The 26040-nt window shown below is 46.0% G+C and overlaps 1 protein-coding gene across 1 annotated transcript in view; it reads right to left on the bottom strand.

The window, feature by feature from the left end:
* Positions 1–24699, bottom strand: part of kirrel1a (kirre like nephrin family adhesion molecule 1a) — a 28320-nt gene extending 3621 nt beyond the window's left edge. Inside the window, exons 1-14 of the mRNA XM_034557648.1 lie at positions 24415–24699; positions 9205–9354; positions 6184–6333; positions 5925–6082; positions 5678–5828; positions 5261–5366; positions 5021–5169; positions 4700–4827; positions 3909–4035; positions 3519–3619; positions 1871–2087; positions 1342–1449; positions 941–1068; positions 554–631 (exon numbers count right to left, since the gene is read on the bottom strand). Coding sequence (XP_034413539.1) covers positions 554–631; positions 941–1068; positions 1342–1449; positions 1871–2087; positions 3519–3619; positions 3909–4035; positions 4700–4827; positions 5021–5169; positions 5261–5366; positions 5678–5828; positions 5925–6082; positions 6184–6333; positions 9205–9354; positions 24415–24460 — 1797 coding nt within the window. The 5' untranslated portion in view covers positions 24461–24699. The remainder of the gene's footprint in view (positions 1–553; positions 632–940; positions 1069–1341; positions 1450–1870; positions 2088–3518; positions 3620–3908; positions 4036–4699; positions 4828–5020; positions 5170–5260; positions 5367–5677; positions 5829–5924; positions 6083–6183; positions 6334–9204; positions 9355–24414) is intronic.
* Between the last annotated feature and the right edge of the window lie 1341 nt (positions 24700–26040).

The raw sequence follows: 26040 nt of genomic DNA on the forward strand, positions 1-26040 counted from the left end.
AATGTATAAAACATCAAACTCAATATTTTGCAGTAGTCGTGAAGTTGCAATGAACGTACACATCTTTTTTAAAAAGGGAAAAACAATACTTGTCAATGCACCTAGATTTCTGAGATCAAGCACTCAGTTAGGATTATATATATATATATATATATATGAATACGGCTTCATTCTTAGTATTACAATCTTTAAAATACCGTTATTTTCATATGATTAGCATCTCTGTCAGGTAGACACTTCCACCAGAATGTTCCTCATTGGATTAAAGTCGCCATGTCATTAATGAGTAGGATATTTGCAGCCCTTTGAGTTATAAATAGAATAAAACCTTGCACCAAAAGGAACTCCACAAGACCTCACTTTGACACAGGCATCATTTTAGTGTTTTTTAATTTTTATTGAACTCAATTTGTTTTTCTACCTCTCTCTGCATCTGTTACGATACCACCTCACGTAATGTCTGTGTGTTCTAGCACAAAAAGTGTCCGTTTGTTTCGACATTGTAGACAATCTGCATCCGGATTTGATGCAAACAAGTGTTTAATGAGCTCACCTTAAGGTCATACTCCTGGCGGGTGTCCAGGGTGTCGCTGCGGAGGTCAGACTTGAGCTCTATGTCATCTTTAAAGGGCTGATTGGAAGGAGAGAAGGACACAGAGGGGAGAAACTAAACCGTCAAACAACAAAACAAAAAACAAAAAGGAGGAGAGAAGGTGCCATAACAAAACGGAAGAGGGAAGGAGGCAACAGAGTATGACAGGAAAAGAGAAAATGGAATTCAAAGAGTTAAAAGGAGCGGTTACAGGGGAAAGACACAGTTTCTTTTGGTCAAAAGGTGCAAGGGAGAGGTTACTGAGTTAATGTGAGGTTTTTCTTTTCTACAACTACAGGCTGTGTAAACAGTGTACGGCCTAAGCACACGAACCCCGCCGCTGCTCACCGAGTACATGGCCTTGACCATGCGCGACGCCGTGGACACGCTGCCGGAGTCCTCCTCTAAGCTGTGGGTCTCCTTGTTTATGGTCTCCACCTTGATGTCGGGCTTACCCAGCGTGACCCCGCGCCGACCTGGAAGCAAAACACGGCGAGGTTGAACATAGCTGGACACACGCATCGTGGCCGGGGTATGAAAACACGAGCTGGAGGGGCGAGTTCAGAGGGGACCTACATCCATATGGTGGACAGTAAGCTGTCGGGTTTGATTTGTTTTTGGGGTGTTTACTGCAGGTTATTTGGTCCAGAGATGACGAGCATTCATACCACAAATATGAACACGTCTACTATACATGTAGATCTGGTCTTTATACTGTATGTGTAAGGCACATGGAGAGTATGACTCACTGCCTTTGCGCTGCCGGTAGAAGATCAAAACGAGGACCAGCAGAAAGATGAATAGGAGGATGGTAGAGCCCACAGTCCCACCAGCTATTATCCCCACCGGGACATCCTCTGAAATGAGGGGGTGAGAGAGAAAAAGGAAGAGGCAGAGGGAGAGAGAGAGAGAGAGCGAGCGAGAGACAGAGAGAGAGAGATGGATGGAGAGACGGATTGATTCAAGATGCAAATGTCTGTCTGTCAATAGCTGCCCAATCCAGATTTGAATGCAACAAATACATCTTTCGAACCTAAATTAACCCACGATAGACAAATAAAGTGAAAACAACATAGAAACTACGTCTTTTCTTTTGCATTTTGCAGATATTTTTGGATAATAATTTTTTACTTCTCAATGGCTTTAAATAATGTAACGGTGCAATAACTAATTTTAAGTTGGGCATGTCTTGCTAAAATACATTTACAACCTAAAATCTGCCGTTTTCTCCTTTTGCTATTGTCCTTTTCTGTCAAAGAATGAATTCATAAAACACACCGGTCTCCTCCAATGTGATGATCATGGTGCCCGGGCCGAACGAGTTCCAGGCCGTGCAGTTGTAGGTGGACAGGAAGTCCGACTCCATAACGTTGTTGATGGTGAGCGTGGAGAGGACGCCACCGCCCTCGGCTGACAGTTTGCTCTGCTCCACCGTGTACCTCTCCAGCAGTGTCCCTTTCTCCTTCTCCCACACGTTCTCCTTCCACGCCCACACCTGCAGCACGCACACACACACACACACACACACACACACACACACACACGCACACACGCGCACACACACAGGAGGCCATCACAATGAGTTAAGTGCTATTTGGGAGGGTCGACTTCTTCTTGAATAGGTTATGAAACAAAATTCCATTCACTGTCTGAATAGATGGGATTGTCTTTTGACTGAATTGAACCAATAAATGAGTCGTTGCTACAACAGGCCGTCTACCAATAAAACCAATGGCCTTCATACAGAGCCATAATAACTGTTGCACCATTACACAGTAAATGTCACATGCATGCAATGATGCACTCATACATACACACAGATGAACACATTAGTCTGCCATAATAAATGTGTCTACATACAGTTATTCTTGTCAGGGTGCAAAAGCACCAAAGCATTAACACATCCTGGAAAAAAACTATTCAAATTTTACTGCTATATATAAATATATACTGCGATATATATCTATATATATATATATATATATATATATATATATATATATATATATATATATATTTATCAACCATTATCACAGTGATAAAATACATGAAACTTGTTTTTACAGAAATGCATATGACCAGAAAACACAAATAATGGATCAATTCACGGACAGAAATGAAGCCACGTGAATTTCCGGCTCTCACATGTAGAACACGCGCTGTGCGTGACCGCCTCAGACAGGCAACAGTCTGGATGTTTCCGCAGACTGAAGTGGAGGTGGGTGGGGTAGACGGAGCTGGTGCGAATCTTGAACGGTCTTCAATTTTAAAGCCACTAAAAGCAGCTGTATTATTCAGCATTGAAGTACTGTACTAAGGCCAAGTTAATTATGCATAAACCCACATGTTCCCATAATCTGCCCACTTATTCCAGAGGAGGATAATCTCCTGGCTGTGGCGTTTACTGGGACAACTGTTCCTCTCCACTCCTTTATATTTTATAAATCTTTTCCTGTCCCAACCTCCGCCGCCTGCATTAGGAGCGCTGTGAGTCAGGATGGATCAGTCACAGAGGAACTACTACGACTGCGTCTCTGCGATACGGCCGAGTGGAGAAAGCATCCGGGCTGATTTCTGACGCAGGAGCTAAAAGCAGACTGGCTTAGTGTTAGTGTTGGTTTGTTTATGTGATGGGATGGAGGGAAATTCTGTGAGAGTTTAAGGGTGAGTCACCACTCAAAATGAGAAGGGGACAGCGGCTAAAAGCATTCACCGTGCAGGAGCCCTTTAGGACCCGCGCTGTACAGTAGCAGTGTCAGACTAAGAGGTGTATGCTCCACGCGATCGAAGCTTTTCCCTGTTTGTCAGTTTCCTTTATCTGAATAATTGATTCTGGGTGGAAATGTGAACATTTTCATCATGGGTTTGATGCCAGAAAGGTTTCCTTTGATTTATTTTGTCCACATTCTTTTATGTTTTCACTTACAATCTTATCCGGAGGAGGTGTACTGGCTATGTAACACTTCACCTCTCCTCTCTCCCCTTTCACTGCATACTGGACTGGATCACTGGAGATTGTGGGGGGACCTGCATTGGTCAAACACGAGAGGACACGTGAGTGCGTGTTAAAGAGAGAAAAGAGATAAATGTATGCTTCAATACGAGAAACCGCAAACAAAATTGTATATAAGCCGGGTGTTCTTTCCCATCCTTTTTGTTTAAAGACATTGACCTTCCCAAATAAATGGCCACCACTTTGGACATACAACATTCCTTTATTTTAATTTTTATTACTGACAAGCTGCCCTTTTAGAAAGTACATGATTTGTATCTACAGGCAGTGAAACATAAATAAATTGTGTGGATGTTTTCTGACCGTTGACGGTGAGTGTGACCTCCGTCTCTCCGACTCCGATCCGTGGGACGATGGCCTTACACACATACTGGCCGGCATCCGCTTGGCTCACCGACTTCAGATACAGCTGGTTGCTGTTACTCAGAACCTGTGGGGGAGTGAGAAAAATAAAGGACACAAATATAAACAAGACTCATTTGCTAAACACGGGGATAAACAAAATAAAAGGCCACATGGCCATAAGTAGAAGAGAGGCTAATGTAATGTGCACCTTATTATTGGAACAGATCAGGTTGCATATTTGCACGCCTGGCCTTATGTGAGTGTATTTGTTCTACTACACTGACACAAACTGGTTAACAATATAAACTATGCACCGCTTTTAACCCGCCACAAAGGTTTTGCAGTTGCCTAGCAACCACATCTATTGGAAAATTAGCTATGGGAAAATGAGGAACCACCGAGAGAGAAAGAGATACCTGAACAAGACCGATTCGATAGATGGAGGTGTATGTGAGGCCGGTTCCCTTTACCGCGCTGTAACTGCTGTCTTTAGTTCTGATCTCTAGTCCAAAACCCTCTGAACTGTAGTTTAATAGCCGGTGGTCAAGGCAACAATGTTTAATGTTGACATAGCCATGTCTTTAGTTTCTGGCTGCTGTACACAGTAGATGTTATATATATATATATATATATATATATATATTTTTTTTTTTTTTTTTTTTATATATATAGTATAAAATATAGTATATGAACTGTAAAAATAGTGCGACTACAAGAACAGAGGAAAGCGTGGGCTCTTAGCTTCTTACCATGTTCGAACCCTTTTTGAACCAGGTGAGTGTGAGCGGAGGGTTTCCGGCCCATTTGCAGTTGAGGGTGACGTCAGAGTCAACGTCGACTGTTTTCGGCAGCGGCTCCACCAACAGAATTGGACCGACTGGAGACAGAGAAACGGAGAGAGAGAGAAAGAGGAAAGGTGTTCTTTGTTGAGCGACCAGTAATAATGCAGTGGGACTAAAGGGGAGAAGCTGCTCAGAGGACTGTGTGTTTCATCCCTCCAACTCCAGACTGTAGCCAGTAAAGTGGGCCATGGCCAGGGAACAAGGAGAGATGAGTATTGTGTGACTCACAGTGAACGTCCACCAGGATGCTGACGTTGGTCTTTCCCACAGCGTTGAAAACCAGACAGGAGACGGGCTCAGTGAAGAAGGAGTGGTCGGCCTTGGTGGTGAGCACACTCTCCCTGGCGCCCTGCAGCACCACACCGCCCTTGGCCCAACTGGGGTTAAAACGTTATACGCAATGAAAATATGCACATACCCGTTTTAACCAAAAAGAGAAAGAAGATATGCTTGTATGTGGATGCAGACCTGTAGCCCATAATAGGAGGGTTTGCTTGTGCCTGGCAGGTGAAGGTGACTCTGTCTCCCTCTAGGACAGAGCGAGGCTCAATGGACAAGGTCACTGTCGGTGGATCTGGAAGGGAAAGGGAAAGAGAGAGAGACGCACATATCAGCAGCCTTACTGCATCTAATATATGCTGCAATCTGGAGACAGTTTGATGCAAAATGGCCACCGTGCATTACTTAGTAATAGCTCTGAAACATTCAGCAGCTGGCAGATGTTTTATGTTTCAAAACATGACGCTGTGTGCACGTGGTAATTAGCAGGGTAGTTTAGTTATATAGTGTGATATATTACGTCCCTGTTCTTCTTTCAGTGGGAACGTGAACATATCTTGTGTTTTGGCAAATGCAATAATACTTAGAATCTGTTTCATTGCTTACGGTGAACGTTGAGGGTGACAGTTGCAATCTTTCCAGTGGGAACTGCCAGGTTGGTGGCCACGCAGCTGTAGTTCCTCCCAGTGTCAGAGTCTGCAGGCTGGATGGGCAGATAGCTACGCGTGGTCACCCGCTTCCTGTCTGGAAGCACCTCCTGATTGCGGAGGGCAGAGAGGCATTGATCAAACATTTACAAAACAGATACGATACTGTATGTCCGGTGTGAATGTGGTCTCTATGTTAGACTAACAGTGATACTGGCAGCCCCTTCCACAGGCAGGCCATCTTTCAGCCACTCGATCATAGAAGGCGGTTTGGCCCCTCGGGACACGCAGCTCAGGTTGTAGGACTCCCCCGCATTCAGCAACACCTCCGGACCCCCGTCGATAATGGGGTTGTCTGGGGGGACTGGAGCCGGAGAAGAGAGTGTTAGAAACACGCACAGCATCTCACATACTTTCAATGGTGTCCATTGCACCTCAGTGCATGCGTCGTGCACTCAAACATACTCAGGACGGTGAGTTTGGCCCTCCTGGACCTCAGGGCGGCGTCAGGGGCCTGGCACTCGTACAGGGAGTCATCAGACAGATCAGCAGACAGGATCTCCAGGTTGTACTGGCCCAACTCCTGCACGCGCAGCACGCGGTACCTGGGCCAGGCTGGGATACAGAAACAGACGTGACACACCCTTTATGGGCCACACACACACACATAATCCACTTTGGGCCGATTACTTTTATGTCTGACTTGGGTGGTTTTCTATTTAAAGTTACACACAGATGTAAAAAAAACAAAAAAATTATATTTATCTATTTTTTTGTTGATCCCCACGTAGCAGTACATGTGGTCTGTATCAGATTTTAAAAAGTTAAAAGCGATACCGCGTGGCGCGTGGCGGTTTATGCTGATAAGACAACATCAGGTGCGTGTCATGAATGGAGCAAAAATGACACTAGAGAGATGCATGGCCACATGATGTGTGATACACATTCGCACACGCACATGCATGTACAAACATGCACATTCACACGATTGCACGACACACACACACACACACACACATTCAATCAAATACACACAATCAAACAAACGCAGCCCAGCCTACCCGGTCCTTCCTCTCCCTTCCCCCATCCGCCACACAGCCCAGCTGTGTCTCTGCTGTACATTCTCACCATTAGGTGGCATCCATGCTCTCTCACCAGCAGGGGGAACAGATGAATGCATTATGACAGCAACGTTTTAGAGGACTCAAATCGACTCCAGTCCATGGTGCACAATTCACGTTCACTGCCCAGATGTAGATCGCATGTGAAATTCGCAATGTCGTCTCCATGTGCAGCACCCTAACTGAGCTGGCTGCTTGCCTAACCTTGTGTGTCCTTGTTTCTCCATGCGTGTGTGTGTGTGTCCTTTGTATATACGTGCATTTGCATGTGAAATGTTGAGAGCGAGAAAGCGTATGAAAAGCCCAGCGAACGGGGGGGGGACAGAGCCTCACACACATACACAAACACTCACGGCCGTGTGTGTGTTTGTGTATGTGTGCACGAAGTGGCCAGTGTTCATTCACGTTTTTATTTAAAAGCTTTGGCTTGAAGCACTGGACCATTATAGTAACAATATGATTCAAAGAAAGGGAGGGAGGGAGAGACAGGAAGAATGAAGAAAGGAGAGACAAGGATGGGCAGGAGGAGAGAAAGAAGGGACAGAAAGAAGGGTTGACAGAAAGAAAAGAGGAGAGCATGAACTGAGAGTGTGTCAAGCAAGATGAGGGTGAGGAGAGACATGGCAGAGAAGTTAAATGGAGAATGGGAGAGAGGGCTCGGTGCAACAGAGGCGGCTGAAAGAAGGAGAACAAGAGGGAGAGGAAGGAACAAGGGAGCTTGGAGGAGGAAGTCGCGGTGGAATAGAGTGAAAGAGAGGAGAGGAGAGGAGAGGAGAGGAGAGGAGAGGAGAGGAGAGGAGAGGAGAGGAGAGGAGAGGAGAGGAGAGGAGAGGAATGAAAATCATAACATACGATGAGATGGAGAACAGAAGAAAAAGAAAGGAGCGTTAACGGTGGTAAGCAAAGCAAAGGAAAGGGGATGGAAAATGCATACCAACAAAAAAAAAACAGAATATTTAAGCAGAGGAAAACAACAGCAACATCAACAAAACACAAGGCAACAGCACGTCACGAATGATGCAGTCTCCCTCTGGACCAATCAGTTGAAAATGTGCCCACTTGCTCTGACCAGTAATTGCACAGCCCCCTTTGGGCTAATCAGTGCAATTCAGAAATGGCTGCAACGCAGCGATGAGATACATCATTCCCCCAAGTTTTGTCAAAGTCAGACAAGCTGTGTCTTAAATTGTTGTTGACACACAGACAAGTGGGAGACTTAATAAATCAAACTGTAAATGTCCCTCCCGCGGGACAACAATGCAAAGACAAACTGGAGTGAACATGAAGGGCACGATAGAATGAGTGCTCCACACATATCAGTTGATGCATGGATAAATAAATAGATGTACTTTATATAACAGTTATTAGCTAGTCAATGTCGCCCACTGCTGAGATGACAGAGGTGATGATGTGATGCTCCTCAACCGAGTTGAAGGGTGTCAATCTGCAAAAGGGGCCCGGGGGAGCTGAGAGTTCCCTATTTGACACGGGCTGATAAGTTCCCATCAGCCTGAAAGAGGGCACACGTTTGTCCCCCACGCTGTTTCGATCTCGCTGTAACTACAACACTATTTTCATCAGCCTACATTTCCCATCGCACACAACGTCGACGTGGGCCGACGTGAGCCATTAAAAAGGCTGTTGGAGAGTTGTGCGTTTGGGAAAGCCAAATTCCACATCTGTAAAACGTGAAACAGCACAGTTGGCTCAGTCCAAGTATATTTTGCGAGATTATTTGCTGCTACTGAAATATATATATATATATATATATATATATATATATATATGTATATAACACACAGCTGATGGGCCCTAAGCTAAAGCCCCGCGGAACCCAATACAGAGCTGCTAGCATGGCTGTAGACTGTTGGTCTGGTTCCTGGTTGCTGCAGGAGTACGCCTTAGGGTACAAGTGGCCCTGGTTAATAATCACTGGGTATCAACACTATAGCTGGCCTGCATGCTATAACAGTGGTGCTCGTGCATTTGTAGTTTTTTGTTGGGTCTAAAATTGGGTCCAGTTTTAATGCGAGGTTCATAAATGTTACGCGGGAGACCTCAGTGGCCTGTGCTTCAGTTTAAGCACAATTCCAGAGCGCAGCAGATGCCCCTGTATGCATGGGATTTATACATTAAACATATGTCGCCCCGCCACACTCTGAAAAAGTGGCGTTTAAAGATAACCAGACTCAAGACGTAAAAAAAAATAATTATAATAATAATAATTCTACAGCTTCAAACACGCAGGATAAAACGTTTGCCCATCAGCAGCTCCAATGCGAAAGTATCAGCATCAGCTTTGGGAAAAAAGGCATCTTAGTCACATGCTGAACAGAGTGAAGGGAGCCCGAGTATGATGTCTCACCCCGGAGGTCCTCTCCGATGCCCAGAGCCAGGCCATCTTTGGTCCACTGAACAATGCCTGAGTAGTTGAAGACAACACAGGACAGGATCACCCTCTGGCCCCGCACCACCGACTGGTCTGCCGGCTCCTGAGAGAACCTCGCTGTCCACACTGGAGAGACAGAGAGAGGATGGGGAAAGGGAGAAAGGGCGGGACAATGTTAGGGACTTTCTCATTCTCGCAACTTGCTCTTGTGACAATCACCACCGCGTAGCGTATTATTGTATCTGCTCCATGGCTTTATGGTTAATTGATGGAAATCCGCATTCCCCCGGAAAGAAACTGGGAATGCCATCTTTGATCACACGTTGGCTCGCGCCCACAAAAAGTAGACAGCGGTGTCAAACAAGAGGAGATCAGAATAGAAGTGAGACAACAAAGAGAACGAGAACTAGAGAAGACGATGAGGTGAAGAACGCTGAGTCAGGAGAGAAGAGCTGGGAGATCAAACAGGCCACTTCAGCCATCGGGTCTCTCACACCCCTTTTCTTCTAGCTCCTGACTTTTATTTATTCCAAACTCTCTGGCTTTCCCTCCCCCGTCTCTCTCCCTTTCTCCCCCTTTCTTCATTCCTCCCTATGAGTCATCTCCCAGGCTTCCAGTCCACAACCAAAACTACAGTGGCTGTCATTGTCTACTAGACTCTCTCCCCCTCTGGTCTGTAGTCCACTTCCACAGACCGACGCAGGGCTGGCCGACAAGTCTGATATGAGGATAAACAAGAGAAAGCCCCTCCCCCCATGCTATCCTTCCGCGCTGCACAATGACAAGTTGTAATTAGCCGTCCCTTGAAGACATGACACCCGCACAAAAGCAGGGGAGGCCGTCGTCACCGCGGACGCTTTGCGTCGCTCTGTGCCTGGCTTTCGTTTCTCTCCCCTCTCCCACTTGTTATTTCAAAGAATGTCGTACAGTAGATCATGAACCCAATGCTGCATAGTACCCCCCCCCCCCCCATACACACACCTCCTCCTCCTCAGCCATTACCTCTCTCCTTCCATTCTTTCTCTATAATGTTGTATGTCCTTTACCCAAATTGCTTCGCTTCACTCTCTGCTTTTCCCTCTATATGTATGCACCCCCACTCGCCTCCTTCACATCCATAATGCTGTCTATTAATGTCCTTTTTGCCTGCACTGATTTGTCCCTCTTCCTCTCTTTCATTACAGTGTGCACAGTATGCTCCCTCTTTCTTTCTATATACATATGTAATGATGTATATGTTCTTTTACCCATAATGCTTTCTATTTCTGTGTTCCTCCTCCTCCTCCTCGCTGGTTGGAAGGGGGTTAGAGGCAAACTGTCACAACTCATTTATCACATTAAATATTAGCCCTCCAGCACTTTCTCTCTCCCTTTCTTTCTCAATCTCCCCCCCACCCCCCTCCTGTCTCTCTCTCTCTCTCTTCTCTCACTTTTTTTCCTTCACTCCCTTTTCTTCACCTCCTACCATTTACATCTCTCCTTCTCACTTGTCCTCTTCTCCCCCCCCCCCCCTCCCACCTTTCCGTAAACTCACTCTCTCATTCCCTCACACTTCTCCCTCTGAGCCCTCCGGCTCTTTACTGAAGGTTCCCATCTCTCTCGCTATTTTTTTTTAACAACTGCCATATGCCTCCTCGGAGCCCCACCTCCCGCCTCCCCATCATGACCCTAGGTCCCTATCTCTCACGTTTTCCCTTCTCTTTCACCGTGCACAGACGTGCACTCTCCCCCTATCATGTCAGATTTGGTGAAATTTGCAAAGGTACAACATGCCTGATAATACAAAGGAACGCAGTCATGCAAAAAGATTTCCTTACCAATCATAACAATGGCTTCTGACAGTGCAGCGCATTAATATTCTGAGGACAAAGGAGATGTGCGAGGATACACAGTGAAAAGGGAATCAGATGCAGATGGAGGTTTTCAGCGCGCATACCTAGAATAATTTCGCACTGAACAAAAAATAATAATAATAACAGAAACCCGTAATTTGCTCCCTGAGGATCACCAAAATGAACTGGATTAATAAGATAAACAAAGCCAACATAACAACAACAGAGTTGGAAAAACCATGTCCTGTCTTTCACAGTCTTTAACCGTAAACACTGACAAGGCTCCTCAAGAATGCGTGTTTTCCCCAGACAGCAAACCGTCACGGCTCAAAGTCCGGTGGCTTCCTTCCGAACTTGAGATTGTGTCGGTGCTCATTTAGTTGTGAATACTCAATGTTATGGAGAAACACACCATGTTTTCAGAGCCTATCAAGTTAGTCGTGTGGCCCCAAAAATTCTGGCTTCAACCGAAGTCAGCAGTCAAGTTCCCAGAGCCCTCAAAACATTTTCACTTACAGTGACTTGCTAGAAAAATACTTGGGTTGGGTGATATGACGAATATATTGGCTGAGTACATCGCCAGTTGTTTTTTTTGGGGGGGATTTTTTAACCCAATAGCACAAAGAGTCCAGCAGAGGCTTTTCAAATCTAACTTGATGAACTTTATTTCAACCAAAACAGAGTTGGATATTATTGGAACAGTGAAAAGACCAATCGAGATAGTTTTGGTGAGTTCTATTTTGTTTCTGTGGCGTTTTTAATTAGTTGTGTTCAATGATGAGTTAACATGGCAAAGAGGCTAGTCCTCGTTGGGGAGGGAGACCAAAACCTGAATTCAGAAAGTGCACAGTTGTATTTTTCCATTCATCAAAGTAAATAGGTGCACACATATTCCCTTTCTTGACATTTTGTGTCTCTTTAGCTGTGAAAATGCTTCACTGATACACTCCCCAGATAGCTGCTATCTGTGTACGGTGGGTTTGTCAAAGAACAGCTGCCTGCTGACAAAAAGGTGCAGGCTCTAAAGAAAACTAAATTATTAGCTGAAGGACGCTAAAACACTCCATAGATCTGAGAGGGACCACAGTTCTCTGCGTCTTTGTTATTGTGTGTGACCCCTCTCACATATAAGTAGTCACGGGGTCCACTGTAAATATGTACCACATGTTTATTGCATCGCTATATCTTCAGAATGTGTGTGATGCTCCACTTCCTCTAGACAAATCAAAAGGGATGCTGCTCATCTCACATTCTTATTTTGCCAAGATTATCTGAGAAATCTGGTATATAAATGTCAAATATCGAGGGGTTATTTAATTAATGTGGAGAATGTATAATCAGAAAGATAGTTCATAAAACGAACATAAACAAAAGGTAATTCGAGACCCTAACAAAACTCATCCGTCGAACACTAATTACTGCAATGCACAGAGAGGATTTATACTATCTCAAAAAGCAAGAAGAGCCTTTTCTCATACATACATGGGTGTAAAGAGAGTTTAGCTGGGTTTAAACCACCACGCAACCTTGACAATAGCCTGAGGGCAAGCAAATCCTTTCCTCCACCACCTCAGATGTGCTAGCTGGAGGTATTCCCTCAACCGCCTCGGTAAACCACAAACATAATCCAAACTGAACACTCCTGAGTGGAAGCTACACAATCCGCAGAGAAAAACACCCATGCAAAAGGCTGAGGACTGAAAACACTGACTCATTTAAACATGTGCTCATCGCCTTCTGATTTCCATATTACCCAGTTAACACTTGTCGACATGAGTGTGTGTGTGTGTGTGTGTTTGTGTGTGTGTGTGTGTGCGTGTGTGTGTGTGTGTGCCTGTGTGTTTAAAGAAGGAAATCTTCGCACAGAGAGCAGTCAGAGCTAAGGCAAGACAAGAGAGTGTGTGTATGGGAGCTTGTATTCTTTCATTATGTGGGTTATGCTGCAGTGACAAATTTAGAGTGTGTCCTGATTTCCTTGAGTCACTGAGCCCCAAGACATCACCGGGAGACTCCAAGCACCCTGTCCACACCAAGACCACCGTCACCGAGAGCTGCAACCATGACCACATGCATGCACACACACACACAGACAAACAAAAACAGGCAGCGCAGATGACCTAACCTTCACAGCATTGGCTAACCAACTCTCACACACACACACACACACAAACACAACCACAACACCAAACATATAATCGACACGTAGAGGCGGTTTGCCGAACATGGAGCCAGGACCACGACTCGGACCGAACCATCGCAGCGGAGCATCCCCGTCTCCGTTGGGAATGGGTCTCACTTTAGTCTCGGATTAAACGCAACCCAAATCAGAGTTTGGAAAGGGATTAGGATTAAGCTGGAGGCCTAGGACAACAACCCCTGCAGACACTGTGACACCAACCTCGGCCTGTCAAGGCCAACGCAAAGCCCAAAGGCGAGCGTGCACAGCTTGGCCGGGTGACTCACCGAAAGCACGGCCACACGGCACCATAGTGTGGACCACCACAGCAATTTAGCAAAAGAGCACCTCTCACGCCACACAATGGTGTTTTAATCGCGAGGTAATGAACCGTCAATGTGTTGTTGAAAATGACTGAAAGGGTATTAACGCATGCAAAGACGTTCTGAGCTATTTTTAGCAAGTGTGCTGCTCATGTACCCTGCATTCCTTGATTTGGCACACACCCCACTGTTAGGTGGTGAATGTCAAAGCTTGCTCAACAGCATTTAAACGCAGGCTTGTCTCGCCTCGGTCCATGGGGCGGGAGACGAGGTCGGAAGGGCCGCCTTGCAGGATATGGTTCTGGGAAAGGTCCACTGATGGCATTCGGTATCATTAAATCAGATGTTGTTAAAGCGAACGGCATTCGTCTGGATTGTTATGCATCAATGTAATTATCTTTGTGTCTGGCGCCCTCCCCATACCCTTCTGTACCCCTCCAACCAAGTCCCCCTGCCATCCTCTCCCTCGTTCCTCTCCAGCCAATCCTGCGCTTCGGCTGGATCACAGACTTGCGTCGCCATAGCAACAGCTGACGTGGAAAGTAACTGCCCCAAAAAAAAAAAGTTTTCTGTACGAGTGTGTCTGTGAGAGCACATGCGTATGTGCATTTATGTGTCTGATGAAATCCTCTCCGGAAATCGGTACACCAATTTTTCTGAAAAAAAAAAAAATGTTCAATGACCTCATACTCCCTCCACCTATCCAATTAATAGTCAGGCGGTCGCACTGGTCTCTCATTATTTCCCTCTCTCTATCCTACCCCCCAACCCCACTCTCTCTCCACTGTTAGTCAATCCGCTCCAAATTGATTTTGTTATCTATCTAATTCCATATCGCCGCTGCGTGAGGCCGATGTGTTGGCGTTACGGAGGGCTGCTGGGAAATGAGATGCAGGAACAGGGGAACAAAGAGACGGCGAGGTTCACAGACACGGAGCGCTGAAGTGTAACGGGGAGGATGACATCATCGTTTCAGGACAAAGTTGCAGCCACAGGAGTCATGCGGCACTGACTTCGCCCTCCCTGTCACATCTAGGAGTCCGTCCATCAGTCCGTCCGTGCACTGACAGATCTGTGCACGTGTCCGTGTGCGCAAGAGAGCTTTTGGACCTTCACGACAGGAGTTCTCCTTTTTTAAGTTCCTTTTTGATTCAGAAAGCATGTTAAGATCACCGGTGTTTGTTTTCCTAAAAAGCTGAGATGTGAGGCTGTGAAGCAGTACAGCAATGTGCATTGTAATTGTATACATGCATTATACAGGCAGCCTGCATACATTTTTCTGACTGTGTGCATGATGTAGGCACTATTATGTATATGAGCTCGACATGCAGGTAATGCACTGCAAAAAAGCTTAATAAAGTAAATCCAAAAGTATATTTGTCTTATTACTTGCCAAAATATCACTTAACAAAACAAGTAACAATGAGATATAGGGACTTGTTTTTAGACAATGAATCTTGAATATCCTGTTAAGTGAAAAATACTTCTTACTACTACTGAGAATCACAGGCTTATTATGACACATCCTAATAATGAATAATGAAACACTATCTTTCCCAGCTTATTTAAAAAAAGGCTAAATATTCAAGAAAATCTTACCAAGGAAATGTTCACTTTCAGAGATTTTCTTTTTTATTCAAATGTTTTATGTTTAAACCACCTATATTCATTGCATTTTTTACTAAATTTTGAAGTGGCCTTTTTTCCCCAGTGTGCTTATTTCCATGACTTAATTATTGGATGCAGTCACTGTGGCTAACACATAGGTTTGTGGACTACAGTTTTGAAGCTTAGAGTTCGGCATTTTTGCCGTCGACATCTTGGTTTCTTTCAACCAGAAGGGCGTAGCTACGTAAAACTGATTGTGGTTGATTGTGGAATAATTATATTTTGTACAGAAATGTGACAAATAGCTTCCATGAAGAGAAAACCACTACCACACCTGGACAACGCTGTGGCAGCAACCTGTCAATCACAAGGTAGCTACGCCCTAAAGCATACCCTGCTTTATGGTTTATTTGACTCTAAATGGGACCATCATTTACTAAATGAACATGCTGTATTGGAGAAGGCGTCACACGTCATGTTTTTCAATGTTTCCTCAGGTAATAAATCAAGTGAGAAGTCATTCTCTCAGAGACATTTTGTTGGCCATTAGAAAGAATGCAAGTTTAAGGCACTTCCACATTTGCTTCCCTTTTCTGAACCAAAGGTGGTTTTGTCCAACTAACAACCCAAATGCCAAAGATATTTAGTTTGCTATGATAGAAAACCGAGAATTCAATTATTGTTGTTAATTAATGTCCTGTCAGTCGACTCATCAATAAATCGATCCGTCTTTTCAGGTCTCAAGTCTGTACGTTGTAAGTCGCTTTGGATAAAAGCGTTGTAAGTCGCTTTGGATAAAAGCGTCAGCTAAATGACATGTAATGTAATGTAATGTAATGTACGTGTAGTACACGAGTGCATGCAGTTTCTGCCCCTATTCATCCGGCTGTGGGAACTCTACCACCTGAGCCTTCTCTCAACAACATGGCAGGCCGGCAGGACGGCCATAAGAGCCCATCGCCATGGCGACAGCGCTATAGGAAGGAGCGAGAGATGTCAGGAGTGAAAGGAGGTGTCCCACTGACTCCGCTGACACTGTGTCACTCAAACACAAAGGTGACTCCTGGAGGTGAAGAAAGGGCAGAGGGAAGATTAGGGCAGAGAGGGGCGAAAGATCCAGAAGGAGAGTCCTTCCTTTGTTTGCCGCATTGTCTGCCTGCTCTCTCCCTTCCTCTGTCACCTTACCTTGCCGTCCTCCCCCTAACTAGCAGTCAGCGACCTCTCTCTTTCTTCATCTCTTTTGTGGCCTGGGCCCCTTCTCCTTCCCCATTCACTTCTCTTTGTCTGGCAAGCACCTCCTTAGAAATGATCAACCCTCCTTCCTCCCTCCATCTCCAGCCTTACTCCCTTCCTTAGCTACCTTTTCCACCTGCAAGCCGCCTCATTTCCCCTCCATCACTCCTCCCTCTCGTTCCGTCTCTCCGTTACTATCAAAATGGTTGCTGTGGAAACAGTTTATTTGGAAATGGCGGGAGGGAAATTATTCTTTGTCTCAGAGCTTTGTCTGTCCATTTTGATGCTGCCGTGTGTGTGAGAGCGCACATACTCCTGTCAAGGTGTGCACTCATTTCCTATGTGTGTGTGTGTGTGTGTGTGTCCTCTCTTACACGCTTTTCACATATGAAGAGCTTTATTTGTACCAAACCCCTGTTACAGACATTGTTACCATAGATACAGCCAGTGAGGACCACTGACACAATGACACAGTGGCCATGGCAACCCCAGGATCAGTGGTGGGTAATATGATAATTTGTGGACGAGGCATCCAACACATCTCGGGCACATGCCCGAGCGCTGGAAAGCCGGCCTGTCGCTGGTAATCCACGAGCCTTTGTGCGGCCAACATGCCGAGCGGCTGACAAAGAATACTCCGCTGTAACCAAGGGTGACCATAACAAACAATAGCTGTCCTGGATAAGCTGGAACAAGAGGATACATACATTTAAAAGCTGCTACTCTGGAGTGGCGTGCTGTGCCGCTCGTAGCGCAAGGGGTCGCCGCAGAATTTAGACTGGCACAATTGATATCATAATGAATCAATGATTTTGGGCAGCGACCCATTCCTAAGGCCGCACTGCCTCCAAAGGCCACATGATCTAGCACATAGACGTAAACCGTGCCCGTCAGCTATGACAGCTTTCAGATGGTCAGCCGATCCACGGCGTGGTAATGGGATCCAGCAGCGGGGCTATTTTACAAGCAGCATCCCATCGATAAATCACCTCCTTCAAGGTCTGCTTTTAATTCAATCCAGTGTAATCTAATTTTATTGGTATGTGCTGTGGCGTTCTTGCAATGTCATCTGTCACAAACCATCCAATAAAAGCCCAGGGCCTTGACCTCTGAGAGCAAAGTAATATTTATCCAGAGCCCTTCGCCAACATTGCCACCACTACATTCTGTGGCTCTGAGGAGGGGGCTGGCTCCTTTTGTTGATAGCAAACACACTTAAAGCCTGGAAAGCAAAGTGGGGTGATAGTAAGGGTGGGTTGATCGAATTTTACATTTGAAAGCCTTGGGATAACGTTGGAAAAACACAGCTAGTCCAATGCAGTGGTCACAACCCCCCTCCCAGAATAATTGGGTTGGTGTTGGCGACCCCCCCAGTTTTCTTTGGGTTGAACAGATAACACCTTGGCCTTGGTTAATATGCACTCAATAAAATGTTTCTTTTAAATTGTTCTCATGTCTAAAATATGTTATTTAATTTTTTCCTCCACAAACATCTGGCGACCCCCTGAACTTAACACGCAACCCCCTGGAGGGTCCCGACCCCAAGGTTGAGAAGCACTGTATAATAAACAAGGAGCGTGGGACGAATATGGACCCCGTCTAACTAATGCTCCTGTAGATGAATAGATCCATCCATTCAGCCAGGATGGATGGATCTATTTCTAAAAGAGAGAAGAAGAGCAGAGCCCGTGACAGCAGCACATTAATGCCCATGGTCCACATGTTTCCAGCCATGTGGAACATCTTCCATCAACTTGCAATGACTTGCCATGCAAACCATGTGAAGCCTGACGTGGAGTTGAGGTAAGCCTCGGGGGGCATCGCATGGTTGGCAACGGCGCTCTTTGACAAAATAATGCAAATGATTTTAATGACTGGATTTCAAGGCCATCGACGATTATCACCGCAAAGAGACGGCTCGCTCATTATTTGCAGTCTGCAACAATTTAGCCCGCGGGGCTGTTACATTCCATGGCAACGTGGACGGCGAGCGTTTTTGCCGCACTGTGGTTAACAGATTCGGTCGGACGGCTGACCCTGATGTTGTTATCGTAAAGGGAAGACGGATGGAGCAAGTCGAATCTCTCTGCCTATCGCGCCCCTGTCCCTGTAGAGGAGCAGAAACCGGGAGAGCGAAGAAATGAAGTGACATCATCAGCCACATTCCTGCGGAGGGAGGGGGCGAGGAAAAAGGGGGGGGCGGATGGAGGAGGAGGAGAATGTCCCAAAACTTTTGAGGTTACAGGACCGACATCCCCCCTCCCCCATCCCCTTAAACACACATACACACACACACACACACACACACTCTCTCAACAAAAATGCACCCATTCCTCCCCCCCTCAGCTTGTGTGTGCGCATATTTTTACAGCGCACGTGTGTGTGTGTGTGTTACAGTCCATGGGCTTCTCTTCCTCATCATGCGCTCCCTGTTTTAATTCATGTGCCTCTCTCCTCCTGTCCCCTCCCCCATCGCCTCCCCACCACTCATACCACCCCCTCCCCTTCTTCTCTTTCTCTCTCCACCGACCAGAGGAATGCAAGAACCACATCTGGAACTTATTAGAGAGTAAGAGAGAGAGAGAGAGAGAGAGAGAAAGGGGTAGATGGAAAGAGAAGGAGAAGTAATGGTGTGTGTGTGTGTGAGTAAGATTGAAAAAGAAAAGTCCAGGATGGGACAGAAAGGGAGCAAGAATGAACTTTGGTGAGCAGAAAAGGGCTCATGTTTGGGAGGGAGAGGCGAGGAAGCGAAGAAGAAAGTGAACAGCGATGCCGATTAAAGCCAATTAACCTCTGCAGGGATGGGGCAGGGGGAGAGCTGGGCTGGCACCTCGGATGAGAGTTCAATCGCTGCAGAATGTGTCCGTGTAATTTGTGAAAAACAAAGCCAATAGGTTCAGTCAGAAGTGTTCCGCTCTTGCTGTCGGCCGTGACTCTCGTCCCTTTCTCTCTTTTCCTTGTTTGTCCCCTGTTACATGTGTGTGTGTGTGTGAGAGTGTGTGTGTGTGTGTATCTCGTGGGCGTGGCTTCCAGCAACTGGCAATCATCTCCACACCTGCACGTCATCTCCGGCACCTGTCTCCAATCACATCATCAAGTCCTCCCTGTTAAAACACCCTGGCTTCCCTCTCTCCAGTTGCCAGATTATTGCACCATTTACAGTGGTACCTCGACTCTCGGCTTTACTAAGAAACGTACTTTGCTTGTTACTTGTGATTTCCTGCTAACACCTGTGCCCAGGAATCCCGTACCTGCACTTCCGCTCAGCCGCCGCCGCTCACGCCACCTCACCACCCCATCTACGCTCTCCCGGTTCTATACAATAAACTATTTACCTCCACCCAACCTTGCCTCCCCGTGTCTGCGCTTGGGTCCAGCACAACCGAACCCTCACACTTGCTCTGCATAAAGAAACATTTTAAGGGGATGTGCGTTTATTTTTTTCCTTCGTCTTTTTATAACTTGGATGACCCCGGTCTGTCAAACACAATCAGGTTATGGTGCCTTTAAATACTGGGGCTTCACTTGAGAGAGACGTTCACGTAGCTGTTGTGTTTTTCACTGAATCCATCTAACCACGAGTTTGATAACGAGATATCGTGCGACATTTCTTCTGTGGCCTGTCCGGTTTTTAGTCGTTATTCTCCCAAGTGCCACTCCAAAGTGCATGATGGGCCAGGGGAATGCCCCTTAAACCAACAGATCAGCCACCAGCCATGCCACACATTGACAAAACACCCCGCCGCGACACAAACAACAAGAATTTGAGTTTGTTTGATTGAACGGAACCCAACGAGGAGCAACAGGCGCGGATGTACATTCTGACATCACAGGCTCTCCGACTGGTTCAGTGATTGCTTTCAGTGGCTGATGTCCATTAGAGACGCTTTTCGGGGAAATTCAAGATCCCGTAAAAAGACGAATTTGCGAAGTAGGACGCATCTCGCTCACACTGGGATCACAATTTAAAACAGACTTCTGCCTCACTACAGATGTGTCGCTACAGATGTGTCGCTACAGATCTGCGCCCCTGAGCCGGAGAGGGTTCCTCTGTGGCGCCACAAAACCGTGGCAGAGCGCTTCTTGTAAAAAGTTTCACGGAGATATATCCAAAAAATCCAAACTCATCTCCTTCACCCACTCTGCCCCCTAGTACACTGACCAACTTCGCCACCTCAAAGTGCAAGGCCGTCAACTGGAACGTCTTGCCAATAAAACTGGACTCACTGTTCACCTTGATGCCTTCAAACTCCATCAACAACATTATAAAGGTGCCCTCAACACCGCTCACTCCTCTCACTACTCCTCCATCATCCAATCTGGCTCCAGCAACCCCAAAACGCTTTTCTCCACCATCAACAAACTCCTCAAGCCCATTGACACCATCTCCACCTCCTTCACCACCAGCAAATGCAACTTATTTCTATCCTTTTTCAGCGACAAAATCATCACAATTCACAACCAGCTGGCTGCCCCCTCCCCCTCTACTACCACCCTCCCCAGACCTCAACATGATCCTCCCTTACTTCCAATCCATTCACTCTCATCCTTCGGTTTAATCACTGAAACGGACCTCTCCTCCATAATCTCCAGCATGAAGACCTCCACCTGTGCCCTTGACCCCCTCCCCTCTTCCTTAGTCAAAGCATGCCTCCCCTCACTCTCCCCTCTCATCACAAACACCATCAACTCCACACTGTCCTCTGGCATAACTGGCACTGCCCTTTCCTGGTCTTTCAGACCGACATCAATTTATTGCCATAAACAACTGTACATCCTCAACCTCCCCAGTCACCCACGGTGTCCCCCAAGGTTCTGTGCTTGGTCCCCTCATCTACATCCTACGCCTTGGACAAATCATCCGTAGTCATGGTCTTGACTTCCACTGTTACGCTGACGACACCCAACTTTACTTCTCCTCCAAGACCGTCACCCACTCCACTCTCACTACCTGTCTCACTGGTATAAAATTATGGATGCAACAGAACTTTCTGAAACTCAACTGCAATAAATCTGAAATACTCATCATTGGCCGTAACTCCCTTACCCGCTCAGCCCAGACCTTCTCTCTTGATATTGATGGCTCCATCGCCACCCCCTCCACCCAGGTCCGCAACCTCGGTATCATCCTTGACCCCACACCTCCAAGCCCCAACCCATTGCCTCAGGTGCTCCGGTGCAAACACTCTGAAGACCATCAGGACCAAGCGCCGGACCTGGGGTGACAGGGCCTTCTCAGCTGCTGCACCCCCCTCTGGAACGCCCGCCCCCATTCACATCCATCATGCTCCCACCCTATCATCACTCAAACAAGCCCTCAAAACCCACCTCTTCAAACTCGCCTTCACCTGCTTCTCAAGTTTTCTTTTTTTTTACCTGAAATGTTCGTTTGTTTTTGTCTTTCTATTTAGTTTTGTTCTGTATGTCTACGTCTTTGTGTGTTTTGAAAAGCGCAATATAAATTCAATGTATTATTATTATTATTATATAAGCGGTTCTATAAGCGATAATCCACGAGAGCCTCGTTTCCGTCGGTGACACTTTTTCTTTCGTCATCAGCCAAAATCTTTCATCACTATTAAATGAGCGGGAACCCGTCCTCCCAAGTTCAGTTTTAGTGGTTATTACAGCCCACTACCCACCCTCCCCCATCCTTTTGGAACCAACATTAGTGTTTGAATTTCTCTAGACCTGTGTTGAGCTTAATGAATCGGGGATCTGGTTATAGTGAGATTAGCTCCAGCTAACTGCTTGGTTCTTTCATTCATTGTGAATACATAAAACACATCACTTGTAGTAGAGGTTTTGTTTGCCCGAGCAAATGGGGGAAGCAACAAACAACAAAGATTTCATGTACTAGTAGTCTCTTGAGTCACTGTGTATGAATCAGATATCAAGAGTGGAAAGTGTTGAATTTATTCAGATGACAATGTCACAAAGAATTACTGGCAGGAATGCGTCAAATCAGCAGTTTTAACAGTGTTTTAGTATCGCTGGGTCCTCTATGAGGCTCTCCTAATTCTTCATTGCAATTTGAACTATTACCGCCCACTTTGAGACATTAACATGGAGTAGTGACCACAGACCCCCACTCCCTAAAGCATCTGACTCCACCGAGACCTGAACGTTTTTTCTACACAGGAATCCGTCTGAGGTCTCTGGTTCACAGCTCGGGCCTCCGTCCACATGGGGGGGGCACACCTGCACTGGGGCCTTTGTCCGAGCCCGCAACCGCTGTGGGTGCAATGCCGCAAGTCCAAAGCCTCCATGGCCCCCCTGCTCAATAGGGAAGTTGAGGGCACGTGTTTGCAATGATTGATTGTGCAGTAACATTTAACCACTGCGTTAATGGCCGACGTACCGCCAGGTTGGTGTGTGGACACGAGGCTACGTGATGCTAAATCAATTACACCAGTGGGGCAGCTAGAAGTGCTTACTCTAAATAACTTGAGAAGAAGAAGAAGAAAACATTCTGATTCACCAAAGCTTTAATTAGCCGCTCGACTAATAACCATCCAATCATTAGCACAAGGAGGCAATTACATGGATGCAAATTACAGGCCATAAAATACTGTCTAATGAAAAGATAAGAAAGCGTCTGGGTGCTCTTAAGTATAGAAAACGCTCCCAAAACCTGAGACGAGTATTAACTCTTTTGAGGCGGCATTAACTCCGGCTCTCTCCGGGTTGTGTTTACTCCCCTTTTGTTTTTGTTTTTTTTGCGAGCCCAGTGCAACTTTTGGGACACCGTACACTTACTACACCATTTTACGTCTTGCTGAACAAAATGTGTGTTTTGGATGCTTTGGCAACATATTACCAGATTGTGTCATATGTGGCTTCGAGGAGCGCCTAATTGGTGGACAAAAAGGAGCCCGCTCCTGGCCGTGTGAGGGTTGCGGTGTGCCCGCGTGAGCCCTCCAAACAACACACTCTGGGTGGATGCTGAGCCACACAAAGCCAGTCAGACACGGTGACATCATCCCTCTCCATACCTTCCCTTCACGCGAACACGCCCCCTAGCTACGATGAAGTGGTCGACTGGCCAGCCATGCACGCTCCCGGTCAGCCAAGGTAGACAATGGGGGGTGGGGGGGTGCCGTGGAGGCACGTCCAGGGCGACACACAGATATGCCTCGATCAAACAGGTAGCTCATAGAAATTACATCCATCCTCTCCTCCTCCTCCTCCTCTCCATCAGCCTCCTGTCTCCCAACAATTCGGCTACAGCTGTGATTATCGTGATAGCCGTGATTATTACCTGGACACCCTACAGGAATGGAGGGGGAGCAGACGCATGGGTGCACACGCCTCATCGTGCCCATTGTGAAATGCACAGAGGAAGGCAACCAAGAGGGTGAAAAATGGGCCTTGAGCCAAGCGCACAGGTAGGACACGAGGACACGAGCATCATAGTGGGTGGTGTGTGAGAGGGGGGGCAGCTATATAAGCGGTCCCTCACCACCGTGGTCTCACTCCCTGACAAGCCATTCAGATGTGATAGCAGGTGGAGGAGCTTCTGGCACGGAGAGCGTGCTGCTCCCTGATATTCCCGTCACGTCCTCGGTCTGAATAACGCCACTGAGGGTCTGGCATGTGCAATGGGGGAAAAAAAGAAAAAAGGTCACTCGGACCGGTGGGTGCCACGCGCCAGTCATGTTTCAAGTTGGACAGCGTGACCGCGGTCGCACGCGTACAATCAGCGGTGGGCGACAATGATCGAAGAAGAAGAAGAGAAAAAAAAGAAAAAAGTGTGGCGATCCATTGCTGCGGTGCGAACACGCTGTCACACGCGGCGAGCGCGCTCACACACACGCCTAAGGTGGTCCATTGCTGCGGCTCATAAGATAACGGTATGAAATCACGTTATATGCCCGTCTCTCTTTTCCCCTTCTGTGTTAAAGCCTCCGTAGTTTACACACGTTACATCCACACAGCGTGTTATGCGCTAGAGAGAGGGAGAGAGAGAGAGAGAGAGAGAAAGAGAAAGAGAGAGAGAGACATGCAGCCTTACCAGTTTGAAAACTCAACACCAAACTCAGCAGCAGCAGCCTCTGCATGGTTCAGCCGACCAATAAATCCGTTATTGGCTCAAACCTCCGTGAGGACAGCATCAAAAAGCGGGAGTTTACTGACTTTAATAGTAATTATGCTTTGAATAATAATCCCCTGCGTCGTCCCTGCTGCTGTGTCCTCTCGCTCAGACCTGCTCAGCTTTTACACCGTTTCACTGCTTCTGCTGCTTCTTCTTTTCCGCCTCTCTCTCCTCTTCTTCGCTCTTGTCCGTTTTCTACTCTACGCTGAGGCGGTAAGCTCGCAGTGGTCACACCGGAAACCTCCTGTAATTTCCTTCAAAATAAAGTCGTCGTCGTCCGTCCGTCCCCCCTCCCTCCTCCCCCCTCGAACGAGATTGTTACGGTTATACATTGGGTGAGAAATTTGAGGAATTGTAATCAGTCAATAATACATATAACATACTATCAATTAAAGTAGTATTCACGTAATAATTACATTAATAATTAATAATAATTACGGTCACAGTGTGTTTGAGATAATTTACTGCATAGTCCTGTACAAACATGGTCAACCTATATAAGGGGATTCGTCTTCTAAGTGACACTTTCATATTGAATATTTTTCTTATTAAAAAATAACCCTGCCTAGGTGCCATTTTCTTCAGAAATAACTATAGGTGTAGCCTTCTGTAACCATGAAACTCTTCTAGTGAATGGGAAGGAATGCATAATAATTAGAAAATGATATATATATATATATATATATATATATATATATATATATATATATATATATATATATATATGGTATAGCATATTGGGATATGTATACATATCCCAATCATAAACTCTAATTTAAGACCTATAATATATAATAATTTAAAACCTATAATATGATTTTTATATCCCCTGACAAATACAATAAAATAAAAGGTCACCCAATGTTACAATGCTCTACTTCCGGTGTTGTCCTCGCTGTAATCTCTCTGACTTGACGTCATATTCTCATTAACGGGGCATTCCTCTCTCTCTCTCTCTCTCTCTCTCTCTCTCTCTCACGTCAGCAGCACCACAGCACTGCCCCCTTTTTCCTCTCCCTCTGGATCTTGCACAGGCCAGCACCGGCAAAAAAATACATTATGAAAAAGATAAATGAACCAGCTTATAGGGATATAATCATTGTTGACACATTTGCTGTCGTCGGTAACTGCTTGATTTCTGTTGTTCACAGTGTTTCCTTAGGCAATGAAGTCATTCTAGACACCTTAACTTACCTCCACATCTGTATCCATCTTTGTTTTTTTAATAATTTGTATTTAAGAATGATGCATGTTAAAGATACATATATAGCGATATCATAAGATAGCATGAATAAGGTCAGTTCGCACTGGACATAACTGAGCATGGCAGAGTAACATTATGTCACATGGAGCTTTAAGCTAAAATGAATATTAAAAGGAGATACCTTCTGCTTTAATAGGAAGTTATAGGAGGCCAAAAGTGCTGTGCGGCTATTCACAGACGCCATTCGTCCATATTGACTATTTAGTGATGTCACTGGGAGGCAACTGCCCCAACACATGATGAATAAAAGGACCATGTCCTCATTTCTGTCACATAATGTA

Source organism: Cyclopterus lumpus, chromosome 18 (assembly GCF_009769545.1).
Source record: "Cyclopterus lumpus isolate fCycLum1 chromosome 18, fCycLum1.pri, whole genome shotgun sequence".
NCBI classification, from domain to species: Eukaryota; Metazoa; Chordata; class Actinopteri; order Perciformes; family Cyclopteridae; genus Cyclopterus; species Cyclopterus lumpus.